We start from the raw sequence: 19,213 nt of genomic DNA on the forward strand, positions 1-19,213 counted from the left end.
ACCGGGGCACGAACCCGTGTCTCCTGCATCGGCAGGCGGACTCCCAACCACCGCGCCACCAGGGAAGCCCCAACAAGAAAGAATTTATATTTCATGTAAAGAGGAGCCTGAGGTAATCTGTCCAAGACTGGAAGGACAGTGTGTCTAAACTGTCAGAGATCCAAGTTCCTGCCATCGTGCTGCTTCACCATTTATGGCAAACAGCTTTATCTCTTTGGCCAAAATAGCCTTTCAGAGAACATGCACATTGCTGCCATCAGAAAAGAAAAAAAAAGAAGAAACAGAAAAGGAAGAATTATCTTTTAAGGATACTTTCTGGGGATCACAAATGGCACTTCCACTTACATCTTGATGGCCAGACCACAGTCACATGACGACAGAAGTTAGGAAATTTATTCCTTTACTCTGAATGCAATGTCCCCAGGTAAACACAGGGGGTGCTAATAGTAAGGAGGTGAGAACGGTTATTAGGGAACACTGGGCACCAACTGTCACAATGTGCTAGTTTTTTAAACTTTATTTGTATTTTTTAATATTGTTGATATTCTCTCAAGTTTCTTTTATATAATGTTTCTTGGATTAAATTATAAATTTGTAGAGTCTAATCTATTATTCTTTTCCTTTTGTATCTTTTTCCATTGTGTATTTTCTTAGAAAGTTCTTTCCCATCAAAGACAACTTATTCCCCTACATTTTCTTTTAGCATTTATGTCTTCTCCTTTTTTCTTTCATATTTAACTCTTTAATTCATCTGGAGCACATTTTGGTGTAAGATGAGACTATGACTTGATATGTTTTTCCACAAAACCAGTTTTTGCAGCACCATTTGCTGAATGACCTATCATTTTCCATTGCTTTATAACGCTTACCTTCTAATACATTAAAGGCTTACATGTATCAATATTAGAGTTTATTCCAGAACAGTTAATTCCAAATTTACTCTTCTTCTGAATTTTTATTGCCTCTTTACTTTCTTCTAGGCTAACATTAGAAATAATAACTAGTATTATTTCTAAAACGTTTATTTCTGAAAGTGTTGATGTCTTTACAACATTTAGTTTTCCTATCAGTGAAAAAATGATGTCTTACTCAAGTCCTCTTTTTTGTGTGTGTGAAATTTTCTCTTATTTTTTCACTATGCATTGTTAAAGTCATTCTAAGTTTTTGTTTCAGATAGCTTTTCAGTTAATTCTTTTTGGTTTTCTAGATGAAATATATTATCTACAAATATGATAATATTGTTTCCTCTTTCCAAATATTACAGCACCCTCATTGAAAAGAACTTTCCTAATAATGTTAAACAATAATAGTGGGGCTTCCCTGGTGGAGCAGTGGTTGAGAATCCACCTGCCGATGCAGGGGACACGGGTTCATGCCCCGGTCCGGGAAGATCCCACATGCCGCGGAGCGGCTGGGCCTGTGAGCCATGGCTGCTGAGCCTGCGCGTCCGGAGCCTGTGCTCCGCAATGGGAGAGGCCACAACAGTGAGAGGCCTGCGTACCACAAAAAAAAAAAAAAAAAAAAGTGATAATAGATATCAATTTCTCATTTTTATTTTTACATGATCAGACTTTTAAAATCTATTAATTTGCTAGAGTGTTATGGACTGAAATTCTGTTTATGAAATATTATAACATATAAGTTTTGCCTAATTGCCTCTACTTTTATTAACAATTTATGCATAAAATCTAATATTTAAATTATTCTTTACTAAAAAATATTATACAATTTCATCCTTTATTCTCCCTAAATTGTTTTAGTTTCACAAGGAATTTAAAATGTCTACATTAATATGTATAAATGTCTTTTTTCAAAGCTAAAATATACACTATAAAACTTAAGTATTACAGACTTGATTCTTTACCCCAAAAGTGAAAATTTATTTCCTCACCAGTAGAATAAAGTCTTAAGCCTGTTAGGAAAGATTTCTATAGCGTCCAGATTTCAAAGAAACATGTTCTCAGCATTGAATATTTACTGTATTATAAGCCTCACTGGAAAAGCAAAAGTATTCTAAGCTTGAAAACAGAAAAAAACAAAAATGAAAAAACCCAAAATCTATATATGAATTACCCAGAATTCTCTCCTTAGTTTATTGACCCTAACTTTTGATTTCTTTCACTTTTAATTAAATCAAAGTATGTTTCATGTTAAAATACAGGAGAAAATTTATGAACAGGCTTCTCTTCATATTTCTATCATCGAAATTAACAATATGCTGGTTTATGTAAAAACCTCCTTCCTCATTCCCAAAAGCCAGCCCATCACAGTATTTGCAAACCTTGGCTTGTGGAAAGCCAAGACTGGGAATCCAAACACATGGCTGCTAATGGCTTCGAGTAAGGAAGATCATCTTGCTCAAACCAGTTGTTCTTAGCAACAAAGAGAACCAAGTATTCTTTTCATATTTCTTTTGCATTTAGGACATTAACTGATACCAGTTTTTAACTTATGAATTATCTACATTATCCTATGTTAGACTTCAAATTAATAGGAAAAAATCTGTATAGTATGTTCAGCTGTGCAGCATATTGTATTCAAAGTAGATTAATCAATTACTGGGTACGCTCAAAGAGATGGAGTTGAGAAACATTTATGTACACAATAATAGGGCAACCATAGAAATCTGTAAAAGCTTCAGTGTTGGCACTTCATTGGAGAGGTTAAGAGAGATGTCACAGAAAAAGGTGTTTGAGCCTCATCTTAAAGGGTGAAATTTAAAGTAATTCACCAAATGGATGGAAGAGCACAGACGAAAGCTAAGAGATGAGAAACAACCCCATGTTGTTATATGTACTGCCTGCTCCCATGTTCCCTGTGCTCCCATCTAATCCCCACCTCACGTGTAATCTCTGTCTCTCTCGTTAAACCAATAAGCTCCAAGACAGCAGAGATCAAGTCTGTCTGTGCATGCTGTGTTTTCAGTGGCACATGCTAGTTGCAAAATAAATATTTGTTACGTGAATGAATAATGAACAAAGAAATGAGCAAATGAAAGAAACATTGAGCCAGAAGTCATTTTGCCTCCCTGATACATTCTATGCAAGGGGGGAAGAAAAGAAAGTGCTAGGAGATAAGATAAAAATAAGGAAGGCTCAGATAATGCTGGGTTTTGCTCTAAATGCAAAGACTTTTTTTCATGGAGTTAATGGAAAGCCATTAAAAGCTCCTCTACACAAGTTGATTTCTTTTTAAAAATTAAAAAATAATCTTTTATTCTTCCAGGTTTTTTTGAGGTGTGAACAAATTGCCGTATCAGCAATATTAACATGAATAACATCCTATGCACACCTTATCCATTGGTGTAGCTAATACAGATGTACCTCTGTTTTCTAGAACATTGGCTTTCAAACATTTTTTTTAAGCAGCAGGATACTTTTTTTCACAGAGGATTTTATCTTAAAACCCAATATAAACAACAAAAAAGGGAGTTATGCTCTGGTTGAAGCAGAGGCAGGTGGGTGAAGCCAAAACCTCTGCCTTCTCCACCCAGGCTGCCTGCGAGGGCTGAGAGATCAGAAGCCACTGTCCTGGAATAGGTCAAAATCTAAAGAGAACTTCTTAAATGGAAGAGTCTTTAACTGCTTATGTTTTAAAACTGTAACAGTAGCTGATTCTTTCACTTGAAGGTTAAATATAAAAATAGTTACAAAATCTGCCATCTGTTTCTCTTTCTATCATAGATTTACAACTTTTCACTTCTCTCTGATGATTAATGTTAGAAGGCATTGTGAATTATCATTATCCATTTTTAAAGTTATTTCATTCCAAAAAGCAGGTTAAAGCAACTGTGAGTGACACAGTAAACAATGAACAAAGGCAGACGACTTGGGGACTGGTTTTAAGACTCCCCTTAACTAGAGATACAGTCTTAGTGAAGCCACGTAACTAACATTCTCTGTCACCTTACCTTGTTAATAAAATGTAGTGGTTATTAGAATTACTATTGAATTTCAGATTTTTATGGCCACAACTCCAAGTGAGAAATACATTTTAAATCTTTATCAAGTACACACATATGCATAAAACTTCTAAAATTTCATGAAATAATGCTTACCTTTACTCCATGCTATGCAGCTTTATATGTTCTATTCCATTGCGTTTCATTTAAAAACGCTGGTCATGACCTATTATGTGGGTTCACTCTCCCACAGTTGTGACCCATAGTTTGAAAAACACTGGACAGATTATATGGCCCTTTCCTCTCTAAAATGATGCAATACTAACATCAATATATGTGACTGTGATCACACAGATCTTCAAAATGTCAAGCACGTGGCAGATGCTCGATTATTACTTGTTTTTACTGTGTCAAGGAAATTCTTTGAATATTTAAGTTAAGTAATTTTAATTTAAATATTTAAGGTGCCAATCCCTTCAAGAAATTTTCCCTTATGTAGAACGGTATGGGGTTCCTTAAAAAACTAAATATAGAACTACCATACCAACAGCAATCCCACTCCTGGGCATATATCTGGAAAAACCATGTTTCGAAAAGGTATATGCACCCCAATGTTCATTGCAGCACTATTTATAATAACCAAGACATGGAAGCGACCTAAATGTCTATCAACAGAGGAGGAGATAAAGATGATGTGGTACATATATAAAATAGAATATTACTCAGCCATAAAAAAGAATGAAATAATGCCATTTGCAGCAATATGGATACCTAGAGATTATCATACTAAGTGAAGTAAGTCAGAGAAAGACAAATACCATATGATATCACTTATACATGTAATCTAACAAAATATGATAAAAATGAACTTTTTTACAAAACAGAAACAGACTCACAGACATACAAAACAACCTTATGGTTACCAAAGGGGAAATGTGAGGGGAAGTGATAAATTCGGAGATTGGGATTAATATATACACACTATTATATATAAAATAGATAACTAACTGTATAGCACAGGGAACTCTACTCAATATTCTGTAATAACCTATATGGGAAGAGAATCAGAAAAAGAATGGATGTATATATATGTATAACTGATTCACTTTGCTGTACACCTGACACTAACACAACATTGTAAATCAACTATATGTCAATAAAAATAAAAAAAGAAATCTTCCCGGATTGCTCTAAATATTCATAGCTCACCATCTGTGTCTTTCTTATTATACAAAAGAATTACGTATGATTCTAATATAATTAAGAGATAATAAAAAAGAGATAATATACACAAACCACATAGTAAATCCCCAAACCTAAAATATAAATTGAGCTTATCAGACACTGTCGTAAGTACCCAAACTACAGTAACTCATTTCTTCCTCACACTATACGCTCAAAGTATAGATGGGGAAACTGAGTCTCAGAAAGGTCACTGCAACCAAGTACTAAGTAACAGAGGCAGGTACTCTGATTCCAGAAGTACACAGTGGTCCTAACAAGGGTTAGTGAAGTATGTCCACTTTTCATTTTTATAACAGTTACATATATTGTCTGATCCTGCCCATTTAACAAGCAAGATATTTGATAGTAGAGAGCAGGTTGCCCCTTTTTTGGTAACTCCATATCATTATACTGTACTCCAAGGACACCAGTTGGATGAATGAAATACTATTTCTGTGTCCATATATATAAACACAACATTTTGTAGGCAGACACAGTTTTTTTCATTTCATGCTCACCCAAACCAAGCCTAAAATTGTAATTAATATTTTAAAGGCTAACTCATTATTAATATGCAAAAATAAACTGTCTGTAAGTCTCTTTGGTATATCTCTTTTGATTCTTCCATGTAACACTCGTTCAATTAGCAACTGGGATTTGCCAAACATGTCCTGGGGCTAAGTATGCTGTCCTTTCATAATGCTGGCAATTTATTTGGTTAAGTAAATAGTCAAAATTTGATAGGTAACATGAATTTAAAATGTGACTAATAAGCCCAACATACTCAAATCATAAGCATTTTGGGTTATGTTTTGACAAATGTGACCTGTGCATAGAGCTTCACTGAAAGATCCTCATCATGTTTTTAATCTCTCCATTGTAAATGGCAGATAATAGTCAGCCACGTAAAATGCGCACTCACTTCTCTGCCACTTTTGTAGGATAAGTCGAGAGAAGAACAAAGAGATAGTTGGACTAATATTGTGTTAAAATACTTTTGGCATATCAAGTGGCCCTTTTAATTGCAGAAGTGGAGCTATAATGAGAACTAAATAATGGCAAACAACAGACAAAAATTAAGACAGCTAAATTAGAAGACGTATCCCAAATGAATCTTGAGACAAATAAAGCATCCTAACCTGTTAGAACTATAATCTCTAAAGTTCTCACTTGATTCATTACCAATAAATAATGAAAGATATTAACAAAGTAATCATTTAAGATGAGTCTGACACAAATATCTTCAAAAGGATAAAAAAAAAAAAAAGCCCTACATCATTTTGGGTTAATGGTACCCTCTCCAGGCGATTCTGTAATGTATGTTTGTTATTCAAGTACATACCAGGGGTGCCAAACTGGATGCAATTTTCCAGAGTCCTGGCATAGTCAGGGTCACTTAATTTAATTAGGTGAAGACTATTGGTTTTTTCCATGTTCTTGATCCATTTATTAGCCTGACCTTGAGGATCTATCATCAGAGGCCACCTTCTTGCATTCCTGAAAGGGAAAGAAAGACAATGCTGGTCAAGCCATGATCTGTCTCTATGCTATTTAAGAGGCATGCATCACTTTCTTACAGTTTAAACTTTATAGTATTATTTTACTTTTTAGCTTGTTTTGAGAAACTGTGTTCTTGAAGCAGAGACATTTAAATTGAGAAGGCTACTAGAACGGCAACTACAAAAGCCATCTGGCAAACTTAACACAAGTTCTTTTACTCCTTTTGGAAAATTACATTTCTCTAAATGTTAAATTATATTTTTGAAAATGTTTGCTGCTCTTGCTAATTAAGTCACAATGATAACCATCAAGAGTACTAGAAATCAGGAAACTCCAATTCTTCACTAGGCCCTGCCGTTAATTACTTCTGTGACCTTGGGCAAGCCACTTCATTTCCTCAACTTTTATCTGCTATCATTTGCACAAGAGGGAAAGAGAAAGGATGGAGACATCACATCTCTATTTGAAATCTACACCATTAAATATACAGTGGTCTAAAAAAACGGTGAGAAGCAAAATTTAATATCATCTAATTTTCATAATAGCCATCGATCCTTAAGTGTTAACACAACTGTTGACCCAGTAATTGTTTCAAACAGCTGTATATTTAATGTCACATATGTAGTTCACTACATACTTGCCTAGAGATTGCGAGCTTCTTATGAACAGAAATATATTCTATGAAAGTCAGGGTTTTTGCACTATGAGAGAGCTCATACTTATTGCTTTATTCTCACTCACATCTCCCTTTTAGGATAAGAACAAGAGCAGTGAACCAGCACAAGGCACCCAGTTTACTGCCCAGGGTGTTGCTGGGTCACAAAGAGTTAACGAGTATCTGCCATCACAACATGGTATCCAACCACAGAGCTTTCTATCTGCTGTGAAATGTAATCAGCATTAAGATCACTGTTCTTTTTCTTCCTCTCAGAAGTTTCAGTAAACACAAGTCATCATTTTGGCCAGTTTCCTAAACATACTGTCATACTCTTCCAAAAGTGAGCACAGCAAATTCATGCCGAACATCAGAAGAACAGGAGGAGAAAATAAAAGGTGACTGGGGCAAAAATAAAAAAAAAAAAAAAAAAAAAAAAAAAGGCTGGGGATGAATCAGGAGAATCTATTTGATTCCATCTCATTACAACACAAATTTAGTATTTCATCAGATCATTTGTCCCAAATGAAAGGAACCACAGTCCTCCAATATAAGCATCATATAATGTATTAGTGAGCTTGGGCTGCCATAACAGACCACCACAGACTGTCAAACAGCAGAAATTTGTCTTCTAACAATTCTGGAGGCTGGAAGTTCAATATCAAGGTGCTGGCAGAGGTCTCCCTCCTTGGCTTGCAGACAACACAGCCCTCTTGTGCCCTCAAGTGGTCTTTGCTCTGTACGCACATCCCTAGTATCTCTTACAAGGACACCAGTCCTACTGGATGAGGGCTCAACCCTTATGACCTCATTTAACCTTAATTACCTCCTTGAGGCCCTGTCTCCAGATATAATCACACAGTGGGTTATATCTTCAACATATAATTTTGTAGGGGGTGGGGGGACAGAATTCATTTTATAATATTAATTATATTTAGGAAGAAATGAGACCAAAAGAGTAGATGCAAACAATAAAAAGGGAACCATACCCATAAGAAACTAAAGGGAGTAAAAGGGAAATTAGAAGCAAAACGTATATGTAAAAGTTTCATTCTGTTACATTTTGGAAATATTTTTAAGGTTGGAGGATTATGTGAGCTTTAGACAGCATTTACGCTTCTCTAAAGAAACTGAAATGACTCACTCTTCTTTCTGTTGCTTTCACATTTTTTTTTAGCCACAATACCCCTGTTCATGCTGTTTCTTTGTCCAAAATGCACTTCTTCCCCATCCTTTCATGTTCAAGTACTACTCACATTTCAAGGTCAACTCAAATGCTATGCAATCCACAAAGCCTGTCTTGATCTCTTTTCTCACTGAACTTCTTTAGCCATTCATCCATATTACATTTATGGTACTTTCATATAATGATAATATTCTATTACGGTAATTCTATAATTTATTAGCTGCATCATCCAACTAAATTGTATATTCATTGAGGGACGGGTCCATGCTGATTCTTCTTTTTCCTCTTTTCCTAGATCAAATAAAGCTTGCATATGACGATACACTGAAGTAGGAACAGCAAAAAGAACATCTGACAAACACCATACAAGTTAACTCATTCTAAAAATGGATATTTTATAAGAGATTATCCCCGCATGGAGAAGACTGGTCCAAAGAACACCATCTCAAAATTAGAGGAAAGGACTTCTGGTGTTGACCAAAGTGGGTAAAATCCACTATAGCTTACCTTTGTCACTGATTACAATGAAAATTTTAGAATAAAATACAAAAACCAACTACTTGCAGATTCTAAAAAGTAAGTAATAAGAAGTGAATGGGAAAAAAGCTAAAACTTGAGTAATGACCAATAAGGGGGTGGTGACTTTCTTGTGTGTGTGCATGTGTGTGTTTTCTCCTTATCTTCTGGCTTTGGTCTGAGAACAGGTCTAATGGGGGGAACTGTGCAGCAGGCACAGGTAGCAAAAACTCAAAGTAGAAGATGGAGAAAATGATCATGTGTGAGCCACAGAGTGGGGGTGGCGGTAATCTCTCTGTTCTCTCTTCTGTCCCTACCCCCAGGTCAACCCAGACACAGAACTATATTACCATGGCAGAACAGTGGTAATTCAGTCACCTAAAACACTGAGTGAAAATCCATCTCTCCGGATAGAAGAGCTGGGAAAAGGGGTCTCTGTTGTGCATAGAGTCTAAGGGGTGTCATAATCTGCTCAGGCTGCTATAACAGGATTTAGTCCAAAATTACTTGATATACAAAGAACCAGAATGTGACTAATTCTTAAAGAAAAAGTAAGATGTTAGATTTACTAGAAAAATACCTTTAAAGCAGTTATTATAACAACTCTTCATTTGGTAACAGTGAATATTTTTTGAAATAAATGGAAAGAGAGGTGTTATCAACAGAGAAATAGAAAGTTTAACAAGAACCAAATGAAAATTTTAGAACTGAAAAATATGACACCTAAAATAAAAACTTCACTGTAAGGACTCAACAACAGAAAGGAGACAACAGGGGAAACAATCAGTGAACTTGATGACCCGTGAAAAAAATAATCCAATTTGAATAATGAAGAGAAAAAAAGATTGGAAAAAAGAAGAACAGCGTCTCAAAGACCTGTGAGAAAATATTAAAAGGTTTAACATTCTTGTCACTGGGGCCCAGAAAGAAGGAGAAAGAGATTGGTGTAGAAAACATATTTGAAAAAATGGTTGAAACTTTCCCAAATTCAGTGAAACACATAAATTTACAGCTTCACAAAACGCAATCCTTAAAAAGGAAAAACCAAAAAAACAAGAAAACCCCACCCACACCCAGCCTCATTATAATCAAACTGCCGAACACCAAAGAAAAAATATTTTTAAAAAATATTTTTAAAAAAGCAGCAGAGAAAAATGATATATTACATTTGGATGAAAATTATTCAAAAGACTGCAGATTTTACATCAGAAATCATGGAGCCAGAACAGAGTAGAACATATTTAAAGTGTTGAAAGAAAAGAAATGTCAACCCAGAATTCTACGTCCACCAAACATATCCTTCAAGAATAAAGGCAAAATAAAAAATATTCTCAAATGAAGGAAACTAAAAAATTATTTGCCAGCAAATCTGCTCTAAACAGATGCTAAACTTCTTCACCCTTAAGGGAAATGATGCCACAGTGAACTTTAGAAATAAAAGAAGATCAAAAAATGGTAAATATAATGGGCTATTTCCCGCCTCTTAAGTTCTTTAAAGTATACATAAATACTAAGACAAAATATTAACATTGTGTGTCTGGGGGGCAGAGTTTCGATGTATGCAGACATAATATATATGACTATGATAACATAATCAGGGGAGGGTATAGGGGACTTGCATGGTTACAAGTCTTCTACATTTTAACTGAAGTGGTAAACTATCTCTAGGTAGATTGTGAAAAATTGTACTAAAAAATAATGCAAAGTATTATAGTAAAAAATAGATAAAGTGTGATACTAAAAATGGTGGATTATTCAAATAATCTAAAAGAATAAGAAATGAGGAACAGGGCAACAAAAACCAAATGTAAAAACAGAAAAATAATAAAATGTCAGATCTAATTTCAATGATATCAACCATATCAAGTATAAAGTTGTCTAAATTTACTAACTGAAGGAGAGAGATTGTCAGACTGGAAAAATACAAGATGAAACTGTATGCTATCCACAAGGTACCCACTTCAAATATAACAACATATTTTTATTAAAAGTAAAATGATGGTAAAAGATAACATGCAAACACTAATCAAAAGAAAGCTGGACTGGCTATAGTAATATCAGAAAAAAGGAGACTGCAGAACAAGAAAAATTCTCAGGGATAAAGAGGGATAATACATAATGATAAAAGGGTCAGTTCATCAATAATACATGACGATCTTAAATGCATATGCATCCAACAAGTGAGCTCCAAAATACAGGAAGCTAAAACTGATAGAAATGAAGAAACAAGTAGATGGAATATTAGCAAGGATATGGAAGATATGAACAACACTCTCAAACAACTCAACCTGACGTTTAAAGAAGTCTCCATTCCATAATATTTCAATTGCACAGGGAACATTCACATAGACCATATTTATGCCGTAAAACAAATTGTAATAAATTTAAAGCACCTGGAATCAGATAATATATGCTCTCTGAACGTAATGGAATTAAGTTAAAAATTAAAACACAACAAAAAGAAAGCTTAAAAATTCTCAAGTATTTGGAAATTAAACAATACATTTTTTAAATAACCTATGGTTCAAAAAAGAAAAAGTCTTAAGAGAAATCAGAAAATATTTTAAAGGAAATAAAAGTAAAAATACATCACATCAAAATTTGTGCTATGCGGCTAAAGCAGTACTTAATGGGAAATATATAGCATTAAATGCATAGATTGGAAAAGAAAAAAAATCTCAAATCAGTAACTTAAGCTTCCCTCTTATGATATCAGAAAAAGAAGAGTAATTTAGGTCAAAAGCAAGCAAAAGAAAAGAAACAGTAAATATTAAATGAGAAATCAAAGAAATTGAAAACCAACCAACAAAACAAAACAAAAACCAAAAAAATAAAAATGGAGAAAAGCAATAAAAGGCTTGTTCTTAGATAGGATCTACAAAATTTATCAAACTCTAGTTAAACAAAGAAGGTACAAATTACCAATATAAGGAATGACAGAGAAAATTATCACAGACCCTGCAGACATTAATAGGATGTTAAGGGAATGCTACAAACAACGCTATGTGCATAAATTTGGCAACTTAGTTGAAATGGACCAATTTCTTGAAAGACAGAAACTACCAAAACTCACTTGAGAATAAATAGATAACTTGAATGTCCTATAAGTATCTTAAAATTGAATTCATAGATAAGATCTTCCAACAAAGATCAAAGAAGATCTAAATAAATGGAGAGATATACTGTGTTCATGGATTAGAAGACTGACTAAACTGTCAATTCTTCCCAAATTTTGATCTATAGATTCTGCAGTCCCTATCGAAATCTGAGCAGAATCTTCTGTAGATATTCTAGAATTTATATTGAGAAGTAAAAACTAGACAAAACAATTTTGAAAAAGCAGAAAAACGTTGGAAGAGAGATACTGTTCAATACCCAGTTAACAACCGCATCAAATTAATTTTCTTCAAACAACACCCTCAAGATAACATCTTTTTGTTTCAAAAACAGGACAGTGCTGTGGCTTCAGTCTACAATGTTTGCTTTTGAAGATTAGAGCTCCCATAGTTTCTCAAATGGAAACTGAATTCCATGTTCACTGTAGTCTGCATGGAAGGATGGAATTTAGATACATAGCAGTGGAGCATTTCAAAGAGTTCTGGTATTTTCCTCTTTACACACACACACACACACACACACACACACACACACACAATTAGATAAAAACAGACAAAGAAAGGTGGGTGTTCCTCTCAGTTATTACTGTTGCTGATTTATCTGACTCCTATAAAAATGAAAACTTAAAACATTTTTTAAAAGCAGAGTTATATTAGATATAGGTCTGATCTACTTACCAAGTTGTTAAACAATCCCAATACTTTCCCTGTGAAATGTTTAGATAGAATCCAATTACATTTAATGTTATCACTAGCCCTTGAAATTCTGATTAGCTAAGGAAACTTCAAGTGTCAGTAGCTACAAAAGTTAATTATGTTCTAACTTGCCCAAATTTTACATATTCTTCCAGTTCCCTAAATTACTGACTCTTCCCTTAGCTGAGATAGTATGTGAAAAGCATTTAGCACAGGCTCGGGTCCTTAGTAAGTGCTCCATATTAGGTATTATCATTATCAAGTAAGTATCTCTGGGGAAGGAAGAACACACTAGCAAATAAGTAAGATACTTATCTGATACTTCAAAATGATCACCTTAACCTATTTACTGAAACTTCTCAGTATAAGATTACCAAAATCATTGAAAAAAAAGCCAAGAATGAAAAATGTTAATATTTCCTACTTAGTAAGGTTGCTACCATAACTTCTTGCTAACGCTTTTACAAACAAATATCAAACACTTAGGGGTTATGGCTCATTAAAACCATTTTCTACTTCAACCTCTCCTGAAATGGAAGTTCGTCTTGAAAAAGATCACTGAAAGATATGGAATCTTTTTTGTGTGTGTGCGGTACGCGGGCCTCTCACTGTTGTGGCCTCTCCCGTTGCGCGGAGCACAGGCTCCGGACGCGCAGGCTCAGCGGCCATGGCTCACGGGCCCAGCCGCTCCGTGGCATGTGGGATCTTCCCGGACCGGGGCACGAACCCGTGTCCCCTGCATCGGCAGGTGGATTCTCAACCACTGTGCCACCAGGGAAGCCCGATATGGAATCTTAAAAGCAGAAATATTCATCAACAGTTCCAGTATTATTGAAATATGACTGGACCCAAAAGAAAGGGTACACTTATTTGCTAGAAAATAAGAAGCATATCAGCCTCCGCTGAATAAATGGAGTTATAGGAATAGGTTATAGATGTCCTCCTAGGTAGAACAAAAGTATATAACTTGCAAATGAAAACAATAAAGGCATAACTACGACTATGTGGGACATGACCAAGTATTTCACAATTGTTTGGGAAGATCAAAGCTTTTTTTTCTGAGAGGGAAACAATAGCAACAACAACAACAAAAAAAATTGGACTATTATTTTAGCTGAAGTTAATTGGTCCAGCTGGACAAAAGTAAAAGGTGGACTTCTTTCTTTTTCTATTGAAACTTTTAAAATAAAATTTTATTATCATTATTATTATTTGTGCAATATTACATTTTGACTTCTACAGCACGCCCACCACCGAAGGTTTAGTTTCCATTCATTACCAGATCTTTGATCCCCTTTACCCATTTCACCCTCCCCACACACCCCATCCCCTCCCCTCTTGTAACTACTACTCTGCTCTCTGTATCTACGTGTTTGTTTTGTTTATTATTTATCTATTTATTTAATATTTCACACTGGAGCAAAATCATACAGTATTTGCCTTTTTCCATCTGACTTATTTCACTTAGCATAATACCCTCAAGGTCCATCCATGTTGTTACGAGTGGCAAGATTTCATCTTTTTTATGGCTGAGTAGTATTTCGTCTTACATATACACCACATCTTTATCCCTTCATCTGTTGAGAGACATTTGGGTTACTTCCATATTGTTGGAGAGTATAAATAATGCTGTGATGAACATAGGGATGCACATATCTTTTCTAATTAGTGTTTTTATTTTCTTCAGATAAATACCCAGAAGTGGAATGGGTGGATCATATGGTAGTTCTCTTCTTAAGTTTTTGAGGAATCTCCATACTGTTCTCCATAGTGGCTGTACCAATGTACATTCCCACCAACAATATATGAGGCTTCCAAAAGATAGACTTCTAAACTTTCCGAAACCTCCCATATTGTCAACATCTAACGTGTATTCTCACATTAAATGTCTACGCAAACTGTTTGCCACCTACTTGTTAAGTATTTAAAAAACGAACTAGCTGCCATCCTATACTTCTTAAAAGGCACTTAAACATCTGTTTTAGTTGCAAACTAATGTACATATTTATCATTTATCTAGATTCTATCATTTTTCTTCTGGATTAATTTAGATTATCAGAGCAAGAGTACCCAGTGCTTACTTTTAGTCCACCAAAGAAAAGCTTGATAATCTCTTCTGCAAATCAACAAAATAATTAAATGTAAGTTTAGTTCCTGGGAAAATTTGTTTTTCTGAGTATGATTTGCTTGATTGAAAAATGAGAACTGTTTGACACAGCCTTTCTTTTTTACCTTGGTTATCGCAAAACTGTGAGCTTAATTCGGGACCCAACTGCAAGGATTAGCTTGTCTCAAGTACCTAATAGTAACTACCTCTTTAATATCCCTAGGTGGTCTTATCAGATTTTATCCTATTTTTATGTTATACTCAAACTGCACACGCCTCAAATCCTTTTAGAACAGTTCAGTAAATAAATGCTATAGAAATCCATATGTCAGGATCATTTGCTGAGCAGTAAAGAACTTTGTTCACCAGAATTTTAATTCGTAGAATAATTTTCATAAATACTACAAACAAAAAATGTAATAATAACTGGTTTTTACACATAGTGGTTAATTCTATTTGAAAAAATTTACATGCCTCAACCATTTTTACTTTAAGTACCATCATTTCAATTACTTTTTTAGTAGTAAAGTAACAACTACTCAAAATAGTTTTGTAACACAGAACTGAACGTCTCCTACTGATGGTTTCCCTGTGCTATTTCTAACATGCTAAAACCTCCAAAAAGATTGGCCCAGTGATAGAAGGCCCATAGTAATGTGACCTTGAAAATAACACAATCAATGACCATCCTCACACTCGGGCAGAGTGAATCCTTGGCTTCTAGGAGGCAACACCTTGAGGAAAGGTAAGGCTGGATGAGCCTCCAGTACCCTCCCGGCCCAATCTCCATGTGATGTATCTACTAACCAGGAGATTAAAGGAACAGCACCACTCTTTTAAAAGCCCCAATCAGCCCAGGACCCAGAAATGTATCCATATCATTTAAGGTGGTCGCACACCCAGCAGGGAATAAGACATCACCAACCCAAACCTATCCCTGCATGTTTCACTAACCTATAATAACAAAACCCTGTGTTTCATGGGAATAAAAAATTTGGACTTCACTTACTTATGGCAGGGTTTTGTTCCATTTGCTAAAAATTGATTAAAAATTAAGCAAAAGTCATCTGGGGTTTTTAGTTTGTTTACTACTGTCTCCAATGCTCAACCACTCTGACATGAATTGGAGATGGAAGTGATTATCCATATTTAATTTAGCTAATTAGTTAAGTAAAACATTTTTCAATACTATAAAAGTTTACTAGCTGTGTTAAAAGGGCACAAAGATAAATAAATCCACTGACTGATAGAGATCATTCATGAGAAATATTTTCCTTACGTTATGATGATCCCGTTATCAATAGAAAATGAGTCAGAAGGTAATCCAGCAATATTCCAGGCTCGAATTGTCACTGCTTCTCCCAGAATACTCATAAGGGAATAATCATCGGAGCAGGGGATATCTCTTCCTTTGCACAAATCTGTCCACTCCTTGATTTGGTTCTTTAAGACACACACAGAAAGATATAAAAATGAGGTTGGAGGTTACCAAATGAATACCTTGTAACCTCCTCAACTACACTCTGAATACAAAGCATCGTTGAAACTCTACCTCAAAAATGATTTGTGTTCATCATATTTTTCAAAATAAAATCATAATTTAGACGCTCTACTATGTATTCAAGTGAAAATTATATATAGTGTTAAGATAAAATTTAGATAGATCACTTACTAGTGAACTCAGAACTTTGTATCTGGAAAAAATAATTGCCAATTGTGATTCCAAAGCTTCTGTTGACAAAATACATGGAGATCACCATGCTTTTCTACACATTTTCTTTAAATTATAAATATCAGCACACCTTACTACAGTATTGTGGTATAAAAGTAAATCCAATTTGAACCAATAGGGGACACAGAAAACATTTGTGTCTGGCTCTCACTTGTCCTGGGGGAGGGACCAGAGCAGGGCTATTAGGCACCAATAAGGATCAGGGCACATACTGGAGTTCTGAACACTCCACCTGGGGCAGAGTTTGCTCAGGAACCAGCAGCGTGCTTCAAGCTTAGGTTCACACTCAGAAAATCAGAAATCAAGGTCCAAATTGAGGTTATAGATCAAAGGGTTCATAAACAGTGAAAGACATGACTGGAGGGAAAATAGGTTAGAAAGAGGCAAGGAGAAGGTGGATATATGTGGTGTTGATACCAGTCCATGGACAAATGAGGATGCCGTGTGTGCCAAGTGGAGCTAGCTGAGAGGGCATGGTGGGTACTACCGTCTCCCTCGGGTTCCTGCTGAGTAGGTTGGACCAACATTCCCTTCGGTTTGCACATGAAAGGCTACGACAGTCTGGGGACAGCTGATGATTTTCATGACCTCGATTAGCCGGTTATTCTGTAGAATGCCCCACAGCTGGGTCTGTGTGGTGTTTTCTCATGAGTCAATTTAGGTTATGCACCTTTGGCAGGAATATCACAGAAATGATACTGTGTTCTTCTCATTGCATCTCATCAGTGGCACATGATTTCAAATTGTCCATTTATGGATGACATTTTTATTTTGATTAAGGCATTGTCTGCCAGGCTTCTGTCTCATAATTATATGATCTTAGGTATGATTAAATCTTCCTTGGATGGTGGGCCATAACACAAAGACACTCCTATAGATGAGAGGCAGAACTCTTTTGTTACTTACAGCTCCAAATGAGAGAAAGCTGATACACAGGAGGCTGCACCTGGACACAGAGTAACAGCAAGGTGGAACTGTAGGAGGCAGTTTATAAACGTCAAGCAGAGTGGGGTGGAGTTAGCTAGGTTTCCAGGGCTTCCTGATGACTGGGTCTTTTGAATAGTTCCACAGGCACCGGGAAGAAGGGGCCGTCCTTGGGTGTTAGGTATACGGGGGTCTCTGGAAGTTGGACATGTGCCTATTGCAACCCAGGACTATTAGAGCCTGAAAAGGGAAATGGTTGGCATGAGGGCTTAGCAAACTGCCCACAGAAGGGAATTCAGAGTTGTTAACCATGATTCAGAACTGAGTTAAGACAGCACACTCATGAGTACTTAATGGCTATCATCTGGGTTTTCACTTGGTTTGGTTGTTGGCACCAGGACAGATGGCATGGCTACGCAGGGTGGAGGAGAAGGCAGCATTTCCAGTTTGATTCTGGCTCCTAGTACACAGTTCCTATGGGCATGTTTTGATTTTTCGTTGGCCTGAAGGCTTTTGTGGGGAGGTCTGAAGGTTTTCTCAGATACAGCTTGATGCTGGTATGGGCATCGAAGCCAGTGATATGGGGAAGAAGTAGGGAAAATGAAAGCCATAGTTGCTGTGGAATGCCATCTATAGTTGACAGGTGTAGTATGTTATCACAGATGAACTCTGGCTTAGAAATTTAAGCGGCCAATTATACATCTGTAAGGGTGCAGCAGCAGAGAATAAGCGAAATGAACATGAGGGCCTCTGAACAAGCATCTCAAAGTACAAGCCAAGGACCTTGGCTGGTAATCAGGTGGTAAGACAGTTGGTGGAAATGGAAAACTGACCATTAAGGGTGCCATCTTGGTGAAAGTAACTACCACCAAAGCAGTTTTGACTTTGATTATTGGTAGGAAAAGGTCTCTTAGAAAGTTCAAATTAATTCAACTCCAGGGCTTGTATGTCCTTACAGCTTTGTAGGATTTTGTTTTAGAGATAGGCATGGGCATTACAATCGAATACTGTGGGCCCAGTTATGCTAGGAGAATGGAAATTTTCTACATTTTATTATGAGGAGTGCCAGAAACTCTACAAAGGGGTTGTTGAATAATTGACAACTACTCAGACTCAAGCTTAGAGGGAGGGGATCTAGCTACTTACTGCAGGCTCTTGGTATCCAGAGACTTTGATGTTAGGAAAAAAACCAAGATTGTTTTAAAGCCTTTTTGTCTTACTTGGGTTTCCCAGTAGCATATTCTGACATGAAGATTTATCTGAAATGATTTATTAAGGAAGGGATACTAGGAGAAGGGGTATAACGACCAGGAAGAAGCCAGTCAAAGGTGAGGGATCAGCCAAAGTTCTGCACAGGTGGTTACACCTTACTCCTACAAGGGGTGTAAGTTATTCCTTGCATTTGTTCCAACCAGAGGAAGGGAGACAGACCTTCAGGCTCTCACCTCCGTCAGTCTTTCATTAAGGCCAGCCTCAGAGGGCAGTAAATTCCCAGCCAATTTTAGCTCTCCAAGCATTGCACAAAAGTGAGTTCTAAGAACCCAAGGGAAGTCTGCCCAAAAAGCCACAGGTGCTGGTTGTTGGACATGAAAGCACAGGAAGCCAGGTGGGGATCTGGGCAGAGCACTGAAGTTGCCACTACTACCCTTGTGCTTA

The 19,213-nt window shown here is 36.1% G+C and overlaps 1 protein-coding gene across 1 annotated transcript in view; it reads right to left on the reverse strand.

Annotated features, from left to right (window-relative positions):
• DNAH7 (dynein axonemal heavy chain 7) overlaps positions 1-19,213 on the reverse strand; it is a 230,209-nt gene that overhangs the window by 61,999 nt on the left and 148,997 nt on the right. The window contains exons 46-47 of the mRNA XM_067023255.1: positions 16,181-16,344; positions 6,468-6,622 (exon numbers count right to left, since the gene is read on the reverse strand). Coding sequence (XP_066879356.1) covers positions 6,468-6,622; positions 16,181-16,344 — 319 coding nt within the window. The remainder of the gene's footprint in view (positions 1-6,467; positions 6,623-16,180; positions 16,345-19,213) is intronic.

The sequence above is a fragment of the Kogia breviceps genome, chromosome 2 (genome assembly GCF_026419965.1).
Source record: "Kogia breviceps isolate mKogBre1 chromosome 2, mKogBre1 haplotype 1, whole genome shotgun sequence".
NCBI classification, from domain to species: domain Eukaryota; kingdom Metazoa; phylum Chordata; class Mammalia; order Artiodactyla; family Physeteridae; genus Kogia; species Kogia breviceps.